The 11,395-nt window shown below is 40.3% G+C and overlaps 1 protein-coding gene across 8 annotated transcripts in view; it reads right to left on the reverse strand.

Moving 5' to 3' along the window:
* Positions 1–11,395, reverse strand: part of Zdhhc20 (zinc finger DHHC-type containing 20) — a 60,992-nt gene that overhangs the window by 31,462 nt on the left and 18,135 nt on the right. For all 8 annotated transcript variants that reach the window (XM_029468955.1, XM_029468953.1, XM_021182184.2 and 5 more), the window contains exons 3-4: positions 10,853–10,956; positions 2,256–2,376 (exon numbers count right to left, since the gene is read on the reverse strand). In XM_029468955.1, the coding sequence (XP_029324815.1) occupies positions 2,256–2,376; positions 10,853–10,912 (181 nt within the window). In that variant the 5' untranslated portion in view covers positions 10,913–10,956. The remainder of the gene's footprint in view (positions 1–2,255; positions 2,377–10,852; positions 10,957–11,395) is intronic.

Raw genomic sequence — 11,395 nt, forward strand, 5'->3', positions numbered from 1 at the left:
CACACTGCAATCCTGGGATTTTTACGTGGGTGTCAGAGATTCAAACTCCGGTCCTCATGGCAAGCACTCTTACCCACTGAGCCATGTCTCCAACCCACCATCTGCTTTCCATCTTTAAAATCCCAATATACCCCTTAAAATATTGCAGATAATTAAGACTTTTCTTGCTCTTTTTCTTTTTCTTTGTTTTGTTTTTATTTATTTATTTTATATATGTGAATATACTGTCAATGTCTTCAGATACACCAGAAGAGGGCATCAGATTCCATTACAGATGGTTGTGAGCCACCATCTAGCCATCTAGGCAGGCTAGAACCAGGAAAATGAATTGGGCTTGTTAGGATTTCTATTGGGAATTGTTTTTGGGAATTGAACTCCGGATCTCTGGAAGAACAGTCAGTGCTCTTAACCCCTGAGCCATCTCTCCAGCCCTTGTTTTGTTTTTTGAGACAGAGCCTACCTATGTAATAATGTAACTCAATATGTAAGACCAGGATAGCCTCATACTCTATCTGATGGGATTAAAGGTGTGAACCACTATACTCAGTTTAAAACTTTGAGTCAGGGTTTATACACAGCCACAACAGTAAGCTCCTTGATTGTGTGCTCTGTTCCTGAGAAGTTCATTTGGTTCCAAAATTAGAATACTTGAATTCAATTCCTGTTTCTTCACATACAGCCTTGTGATGATCTTGAACAAGTAATTCAACCTGTGTCCATTGACATTATCTACTGCCGTCCTGAGTCACAGTACAAGGGCTCCCCCAGAGACATCACAGTTGGTGTTCCTGCAGTCTGCCAGCATGCTATAAATGGACCACCATGCTATAAGTGTAGATGTTTATAACTGCACTCAAATGCCTGCAATATGCCTGACTCCATCCCAGCCCTCCAGTGGCCAGGCAGGAGGATCTGAGTTTAAGGCTAGCCCATGCTTCTGTCAGGAAGTCTGGCAATAACTCCCAACCTAGGTTCTGGTTTCTCTGCTGCTTTTCACTGGTCTCTCAGCTTTCTGGGCTGCTTCTCATTATGGTGACAAGATTATTTCAGGTCTGTATCTTACTTTCCCGCGTACACATGGGACTACAATATCTACCCCATGGGGTTATTGTGAATGTCAATGAGTTCTGTACACCTCAGCACAAAGGAACCATTAAGCTGGTACTATCTTGTCTAAACCAATTAACAAGGTATATAATAACTTAAACAATTCCCTCCAGTATATAAAGTGACCAGCTCAACAGCATCTCTGACTCCTCTCTATACCAAAGTAAAGGGAAGAATGTCTCGGCGACCCTGAGGGGCAGTGTCCCAGAGGAAACAGGCAGGCTAGAACCAGGAAAATGAATGGGGCTTGTTAGGATTGCTACTGCTGTAATGAAACACCTGATCAACACAACTCCAGAAGGAAAGGATCTGGATTGCACTTCCACATCGCAGTTCACTGAAGGATGCCAGGGCAGGAACGCAAGTATGGCTAGAACCCGGAGGCAGGAACTGATGTAGAGGCCATGGAGGCGGCTGCTTACCGGCTTGCTCCACCTGCTTTTTTTATAGAACCGAGGACCATCAGCCTAGGAATGGAACCACTCACAATGGGCTGGGTCCTCGTCCACCACTAATTAAGAAAATGCTCTACAGGCTTGCCTGATCTCATTTTCTCAGTTGAAGTTCCCTCCTTTCTGATGATTCTAGTTTGTGTCATGTTGACATAAAACTAGCCAGCAGAGTTCATAGCTTGGCCTCAAAACTCATATCTTGGTAAAATTTCTCCCCATTGTCTTTACTTCTCCCCATATTTCACACATTCTTGATTTCTTATTTATACACTGACATACACGCCTTTAATCCCAGCACTCGGGAGGCAGAGGCAGTCAGATTTCTGAGTTCAAGGCCAGCCTGGTCAACAAAGTGAGTTCCAGGACAGCCAGAGCTATACAGAGAAACCCTGTCTCAAAAAACAAAAAAAAAGAAAAAAAAAAGTTAAATTTAAATCAGAACTTTCAAACGGTAGTGTAGTAGGAACAGGATTTGAAAGCTCTAGTGGAGAAGGCAGAGTGTTAGAATGAAAACAGGCAATAAGACAAACTAAACCCAGATTCACATTGAATCCCTCTGAGAAGTCGCCTTACATCTAAAATACCACACAAGATGCAGTAAACAGGAAATTGTGGTCAGTCAAGTCAAGGAGATCTATCCTAACAGAAGCATGCACATTTAAAACTCCTTGGCAAAGTCCAGCCTGCTGCTCTTACCCTTTGAAGCTGATGTGGTGTAGATAGGCAGGTCTCTTGCTGCTCTTCTCAAAATGTCTTGCTGTCTTTCTTGGCTGAACTCCTTCTCATAACGCTCCTTCTCAGAGTTTGACAAGTAGAACTAGATGGAGAGAGACAACGACTACATTTGTACTTCTTACCTAGTGTGCTTTGAAAAAGTTTTACCTGAAATAGGGGTAGAACCTCCAAATAAAAACAAGAAAACAAAACAAACTTCGAACTTCATGTACACTTTAACAAAAACCCCACAGATGAAAAGTGTTAGCACCTCCTACTAGGGATGGCTTAACACAGGAACTCCACCATTTTTGCACCTTTGCCTTTTACAGGTGAAATTTAAATCCTTAATAAATCACTCAGTTTAAAAAAAATGTTGAGGGCTGAGAAATATGGCTTGGTGGTAGAATGATTTGCCTAGTGACACCAAATTTTTTATAATAATTACATAAGTAAAATTAAAATAATTAAGCAACTATGTATATAAATAAATACATATAACTAAGTAAATATGAAATATTTATAAATAAATATAAAAGTTACTGCCAAGTGTCTTTCTTCTCTACTTGCATGTTTATGTGTATGTATGGGTATATGTATGTGCTCAAGGTGGGTGTATATACAAGTCTGCTAACACTCTGTTTGTGGGTGTATGTGCACATGTGTAGAGGACAGAGATCAGTGCTAGGTGCTTTTCTCAATCACTCTTCATTCTACTTTTTGAGGCAGAGTCTCTTACAGGACTCAGCCCATCGTTTTTTTGCTGGGACGGTTAGCCAATAAGCTTCCATGAATCAGGCGCCTGCCTTTGCTTCACCAGTGCTGGGGATACAAATGTGATGTGTATATATTCGGTTTATATGCTAAGGATCTGAATTCAAGTTTTACTCAAGCACTTTACCAGCTAAGCCTTCCCCCCAGGCTGCTTTTTCCTTCTTTGTTTCTCTGTATAGCCATGGCTGTCCTGGAACTAGAGCTGCAGATCAGGCTAGCCTTGAACTCCTGCCCCTCCTGCCACATGCTGAGATTACAGGCATGCAGCACCACATCCAGCTCCCTCCACTCTTAAGATTTGTTTCGCCTTTTCTTCCCCCAGTGCTCCTGAGTCATAGAGGGAGTGATGCAGATGCCCCTACTTAGAGCTGAGCGCTCAACAAATCATTTCTTCTCAGCATTTCGACCAGTTATGAGTCTCTGCAGTAACTGCTACCACCCTATACAAAAAGCAGCTTCTCTGACCAGAGCTAAGTTCTAGAGAATTTAATTTTTACAAGGTTGCTATGCTCAAGTTACAGTGAAACCCCTGGAAGAGAGCCCCATGTTTGTCTTTCCAAATGCCTCAATGAAATTAAAAAAAAAGCATTGCTCACACTTTTCATTGTTTAATTTTTTTTCCTTTAATTATGTGTAGGTGTGTGCCTGCATGTGGGTGAATGCATGTTAGTGTAGTGTTAGCAGAAACCAGACACCGGATCCTCTGGGGCTAGATTATAGACTTTTGAGACACCATCTGTCATGGGTTTTCAGTACCAAACTCAGGTCTTCTGGAAAAGCAGCCAGTGCTCTTATCTGCTGAGTCATCTTTCCAGCCCCATTGGGTTTTTTCACTTTTTAAAAGGCAAGCACCTGTGCTAAATTTTCTTCAGACTCACCAAGGTTCACCACCTTATCAACCTCCTCCCCAATGAGATAATCCTTTCATAGGTGTCTCTGTCTGTTTGGGGGCGGGGGAGAGCTTAAAAATAGTTTTCATAAAATACATTATCATATATTCTTGTCCCTCCCAACTCCTATGTCCTCCCTCCCAATTCTGACTTCATGTTCTTCCTCTTTCTCTTAAAAAAAAACAAAAACCCCAAAGCCAAAACTCAAAACAAACACAAAAAGACAAAAAAAAAAACCCAAAACAAACAAAACCCAAAAACCTCAACAACAACAACAACAACAAAATACCCCCAAAAAACCTCATGGAGTCCTCCCTCTAGTTTATTTCTTTTGAGACAGGATTTTAGCTGGGCAGTGGTGGCACACGCCTTTAATCCCAGCACTTGGGAGGCAGAGGCAGGTGGATTTCTGATTTCGAGGCCAGCCTGGTCTACAGAGTGAGTTCCAGGACAGCCAGAGCTATACAGGGAAACCCTGTCTTGAAAAAAAAAAAAAAAAAAAAAAAAAAAAAAAAAAAAAAAAGAAAAGAAAAAGAAAAAGAAAAGAAAAAAAGAGACAGGATCTTGCTATGTATCCCAGGCTGGCCCAGAACCAGCTATGTAGCCCACACTAGCCTTGAATTCATAATTCTCTTTCCTCTCCTTTCCCCATGCCACCAAGACACCAAATGGGTCCATTTCAAGTACAGACTGAGTTCCAGGACAGCCAGGGCTATACAGAGAAACCCTGTCTGGAAAAACCAAAAATAAACAAACAAACAAATCAAGAGCCTTCCCTCTTCCATGATTTCTTATAACTAGGAATTTCTAATTTTTTAAAAAAATCAATTCTGACAGTTTTGCTTTTTAAAACTAAGAATAACTTAGACTTTTTTTAAAAAAAAATCATGTTTCAGATTTTAACAATAGTGACCCTTCTTTTTAAAAAATCAAGGACTCATTAGCTAGAATTTCCCATAGTCCCACGTAAGGAACACTTTGATCTATGCTAACTCAAACAGGGAACTGCCCTATCACTGCTAAGAGTGATGGACTATACATACTGTTATAAATAAGACAACAGCTTGGGCTCAGGAAACCATGACTGTAAGAGATGAGGAAATTTTCGTGTTGCACATTACTGGTAAAGACAGTCTGTATTCTCTGGAATCTTTTTCTAGCAACCACTAAGGTGACTACTCCAACTTTTTACTACTGCTGTCACTGCTTACCAAACCTCAACAAGACAGTGTATTAAGAATTAAGAACATCTTCCTAGGTTATACAGCATGACTTGAGCAGAAAGAGCAGTCAGAGAAAATGTATACAGTTTTACTTACGGTGAACGTCTACACAAACTTTCCTATGCCTCATAGACTCGACACTTTCAGGAAGAGAAGTAAAATCTCATGGTATAATGTTCAATAATTACACTGCAGAGCCTCTGACCAGGTATCTGCAGTTCCTCTGGACTGACCCATCTAGCCTGAATCAGGATTCCAGACCTCAGCAGTAAAAGACTGCACTTTTACCCATCATCATCATCATCATCACTATTTTTCCTTAAGAATTTAGGTCAATGCAAACTTTCAGATACCATAATATACAATGTTCAATACTACTGACTGTAATCTAAATTAAACTAAGAGATGCCTTTATTAGCTTAAATCCAATGTTCAAAAAAATTCCACTTAAATATGTAAATGAATCAAGGATGGTTCTGCATGAATTTAGCATGCACAAAGTCCTGGGTTCAATCCCCAGCAGCAAAATAACTAAGAATAGATGTTTTACATCATTATTGTTTTTTTTTTAAAGATTTATTTATTTATTATATGTAAGTACACTGTAGCTGTCTTCAGACACTCCAGAAGAGGGCGCCAGATCTCATTGCGGATGGTTGTGAGCCACCATGTGGTTGCTGGGATTTGAACTCTGGACCTTCGGAAGAGCAGTTGGGTGCTCTTACCCACTGAGCCATCTCACCAGCCCATCATTATTGTTTTAAAGGGGTAGTTATGCTATGTTGCTCAGGGTCATCTCAAACTCCTGCATTCAAGCATTCCTCCTGACCCAGTTGCCTGTGTAGCCAGACTACAAGCTCACTCAGAATCTAACCATAAACATGTATTAAATACCAATTAAGAAGCCAGGCATAGCAACCAGGACACACCTTTAACACTCAGGAGGCAGAGACAGGCAGATCTCTGAGTTGAGGGTAGCCTGAGCTATAGAGCAAATTCAGAGCAGCCAGAGCTACACAAAGAATCTCTGTCTCCCAAATGAAAACAGCAGCAGTAAGACATCAAGGCCCATGGTTGAGGAGGTGATTAAGAACATCTACTGTCACTGCAAAGGATCTGAGTATGGTTCCCAGCACCAGCACGCCAGCTTACGACTGTCACTGACTCTAATCTCAGAAGATTCAGCACCCTTTTCTAAACCTTCACCAACACCAGACATATGTACAGTGCACATTCATACCTGCAGTATAACACTCATACACATACAATAAAAATAACCAACAGCTAAGCACTGTTTCAAATGGCACAGATCTAAAGATGAATAAAAAAAAAATCCTGCCTTCAAAACAAAGAATTATAAAATAAAAATCAGTGCAATAGTTACAGGAGCTATCAGGTTGCTGGTAGATAGATAAAAGATTTCCCAGCAGAGGACTTTGTGCACTAAAATATCTGCACCTGCCAGGCCAGGTGTGTCCACTGGTGCAGTAACTGCATGGCTGATAGATCTGATGCCCACACCACAGAGGGAATCCATTCCTAGTAGTAAGTCTAGATAAATACGCATGGCTGACGGGCAGAGCAGTAATGACAACATACACCACCGCTATTACTGTTGTTTACATGCCAAACGGATGACATGGTGCCAAACTGCCTTATAAATACTTATGTCTTTACCCATACAGTGGAGCTGCACTCTCAGCATTGGTCAGAAGCTTGTTTGCAGTGGCTGATGGTTAATGCAGAGACTTATAATTGGACAAAGCACTAAGAATACGTGACTGCTGACAGGTCAGCTCTAAACACAACTCCATCATCCCTTCCAAGGCCCAGGAAGCATAGTGGAGGCTGTGGGGCAGAAAGAATGTACGAATGAAGAACAGGATGAGGAAACACTGGACATGAGATGGCCACTGTTACTCATGGGCTTATGGTTACCTGTGCAGGACTGCGTTAACATCCCATCAGGCAAGAAGCTCATAAGGCCCTACCCTAGTTGAGGAGATGGCACATAATGGCTACCAGGGATGGGAGAATCATTTTGCTTCAGTGGTGTGGCTACTGGTAAGTTGCTCATGCTCCAGTAAATAACACATATCCATGTTCAGGCAGATCATCCTAATCCAACTCATTGAGTCATAATCTCAATCTCAATCTCTGCCTCTTTCACACACACACACACACACACACCACGCATACACACACAGGAGAAAAAAGAGTTTAGAGGTTTGGGGCAGGGGGAACAAGTATGATCAAAATACATTATATACATATATAAAACCGACAACATTTTTTCTTAATTTATCTTAATCTTTATTTTAAGGTAAGATAAAAATAGTGATTTCAAGAACGATTCTTGGAGATGGAGGTGGTGGTGGTAGATACCATAAAGGGGGATATTTACCATAAAAAAGGGATATACCCTAAAAATAAAGGGGAGTTTTCCAGAAAGACAAAGGAAAAAGAATATTGGCAAAGGGGACAATGAGAGACAATAGGGTGTGAAAATAGCCTGGTGCTAGAAGAGAGCTGCCTTTCACAGGCAGTAAAGGTAATAAGATTGCATTGGCTCACAGAGGAAGGTTGCTGTGTTAGTTATCATGTGAGTGAACATCACCTCTTATCATGCAGTAGATTGGCAATCTCTATACACTTCCAACCAGAAAATGGTGGGCCTAATTTTCCTTTTAGAAAGGACAACATATTTTGCTGGGCCTAGGGCTCATGCTTACAGCCCAGTACTTGGCAGACTATGGTAGAAGTCTACCTTGAATGTAAGGCCCCTTGGGTTACAGAGAAAAGCACTGTCTCAAAACCATTATTACAGAAACAAAACAAGAAAAGAAAGCAGGCAGCCATCTTTCTTGAGGAGATGGAATAATGTCAACCAGCTATCCTCATCTGTAGTCACCCTTTCATCATTCTTTCAGGTTTTAATCCATCTGCCTATTGTACAGAAACAGGCCTGATTTATACAATGGGGATACTAGAGGAAACAACAAAGATTTTCCCTACAGGAAGCCCAGGAGGAAGGAGACTTACAAACATCTCAGCGGGACTCCAAGTCCTAAGGAGAACCTAACAGGAGTTTTTCCTCCCCACAATAATTTTGCCCAGCTCTGCTAGGCCATATCACTCGTTTTCTAATGTTACTTCAATTTTCTAAATGTATTATAATCTTTCTGCCACATGCTTACGTAACACCTGACTCTAATATAAAGACCAGGTCTATCTGATTTTCCTGCGTAATCTTTAAACCCAGCAGATCAGAAGCAAGACAGGTACTTAGTGTGCACCTAATGATTGGAAAGAAAATTCCAGTTTTTATAACTTAACTCCCCTAAAAAATTTAGGTTTGCCTTTTTTTTTTTTTTCCTTTTTGGTATTTTTTGAGACAGGGTTTCTCGTTATAGCCCTGGCTGTCCTGGAACTCACTCTGTACACCAGGCTGGCCTGGAACTCAGAAATCCGCCTGCCTCTGCCTCCCAAGTGCTGGGATTAAAGGTGTGAACTACCATGTCCTGCCATATGCTATATTTTCAAGTCATCACTACTAAGAACTGGTTAATTTGGTCTTTTTAAATATAAAAGATTATGAAATAGAAGTTGGTAACATAACTTTAAGGACTAATTATTACCAAACGCTTTAAGAACATCTCTCAGAAACCAGTAGGTTTGATTTATGGTTTACTTCTCACTCAGAACAAAGGCATCCAAAAGTAAAAGTAGACAATAGCTTATGCAGCCTTCCAATCCTAAGGGACATAACACAGCCTTACCTGTAACCAGCCTAAACAATAGGCCCAGGAAACACAATGTTATCTACTACAACAGAACAATAATAGTGAAAATGGCCTACAACAACATAGATGGACCCTACAATTAGAATGTTAAAGATGAGCCAGACACACAAGCACTTATGGAAACGAGAGAGATGAGTCTATATACAAGGAAAGCAGAGGAAAGATTTCCTGTGAGAGGGCTGGGAAGATATGGAATTATTTTCTTTCCAATCATTAGGTGCACATCTAAGGCTGATGCAGGGCTGGGAAGATTCTGTTCCCTCAAATGGCATAGATGATTGATAACGTATGTATTTAATTTTAGTGAAATCTTTCGTTTGTTTTTTTGAGGCATGGTCTTTCTATTAAGTAGCTCAACTGCCCTGGAAGTTGCTACGTAGACCAGGCTGGCTTCAAACTCAGAGATCCACTTGCCTCTACACCTCAAAGCTGGGCTTAAGGATAACATCCTACACCACTACCCCATCATGTGCTAGCTATTCTTATGTCAACTTAACACAAGTTAAGAGTTATCTGAAAGAAGGGAAACTCAATTGAGAAAAATGTCTTCCTAAGATCTGGCTGCAGGAATTTTTCTTAACTAGTGATTGATGGGAGGGCCCAGCCCATGTGGGTAATGTCATCCCTGGGCTGGTGGGTCCTGAGTTCTGTAAAAAAGCAGGCTGAGCAAGTCATGAGCAGAAGCAAGTAAGCAAGCGGCTCCCCTCCATGGCCTCTGCATCAGCTCCTGCCTCCAGGTTCTGCCCTGCTGAGTTCCTGTCTTGACTTCCTTCTATGAACAGTAATATGGAAGTGTAAACCAAATAAACTCTTTCTTCCCTGAGTTGCTTTGGTCATGGTGTTTCATTACAACAACAGAAACTCCATCTAGGACATCTGGCCTAGTTTGTAAATCTTATCAAAAGTACACTTAGGACTTTTCTTTTTTGGATATAGATTGTCTTTGAAAGTATGAAGTGAAAGTTGGTATTTTAAACTATATGGTCTATAATTTTTAACAAATTTTGAAACATTAAAATGAAGGAAAACAATATTACTATCATAATATTTGATTATTAATCCTGAAGCAGGAATATATTTAAAAAAAGTCAGTCCTCACATCACATGTATCCCACAGAGACAGGAATGATTTTTTGACAAGAAAACTGATGCTCAGAATTAATGTGTTGAAGAGAGAGAAAAAGAAAAATCAAACTCAAACAGTCTTAACTCTAGTGTGTGTGTGTGTGTGCATGCTTGTGGATGTACATGCTGTTTGTTTGGGGTCTCACTATGTCCAAGGATAGCTTTGAATTTGCAATCCTCCTGTTGAAAGCTATATTGATAGGAGTGTGTCACCATTATGTCCAGCCTACAGAAGAATGTTGATCACCTTGCTATACTAGATTCCCTCAGGGAGGGAAGAATTCATTTGTGTCAAGGCAAGAGACTATCAGTTGCAAAAATCTACTGCACATTTCTAAATGTGTGCCTATATTACTCTTACCTATATATCCTCCAAGCAGAGAAATGCAGTCACAGCAAGATAAACCTTGAATAACTGTTTTCCACAGAGACACATCCTTTAGATACAGCACATATGCTCATGGCTGAGAAAGTAAGCTGAGTTTCTAAGAACCAGCTCTACTTACCTAACTGAATTGTGACCCTAAAAATTTTTACTTAGTGTTTAAGAAAATTCAGCATGCCAGAAACTATTAGTACAAGTAAACATTTACTGTCAATAGATTGTGCTGAGAAGAAGCCAATGACTCACAGTCACATTACCAAGGAATTTTACAAATGGAAACAGAACAAGTGTTTCATGCAAGGTTTTAACAGAGTAAGACAAGGGAATATCATTCCATAATCAGCTAAAGCATTTGACAATTTACCAACCGAAAATTTACCTCTTTGGAAGGGCTAGCAGGAGATGTGAATATTGTCATCCAATAAGACCATACAAACATAACAAAGAACAGATGAAAAGCCACAAGGTAAACAACGGTCTTTCCTGGTAAATAAAAACAAACAATATTTCATTGAGTCCAGGGGAAAAGAAAAATGCATTATATTAAAACAGTACTTGGGTCATGAGATCTGATTTAATAAAAACTTTTATTTAAATATCAAATATATAAACTTCTTTACTATATAACATTAAGAAGATATTAAGAAATACTCAGTACTTGTATTTCAGAGTATGAGGTTATAAAATAAAATTTACTTATAAACCGTAAAGTTTATGGGTAAAGGCTACATTTGGTGAGACTTGATTACATTTAGTTGCTGAGGATCTCAGATAAAAACATCTCTGAAGCCGGGCGTGGTGGCACACACCTTTAATCCCAGCATTTAGGAGGCAGAGGCAGGCGGATTTCTGAGTTCAAGGCCAGCCTGGTCTACAAAGTGAGTTCCAGGACAGCCAGGGCTATACAGAGAAACCCTGTCTC

The sequence above is a fragment of the Mus caroli genome, chromosome 14, assembly GCF_900094665.2.
Source record: "Mus caroli chromosome 14, CAROLI_EIJ_v1.1, whole genome shotgun sequence".
NCBI lineage: Eukaryota > Metazoa > Chordata > Mammalia > Rodentia > Muridae > Mus > Mus caroli.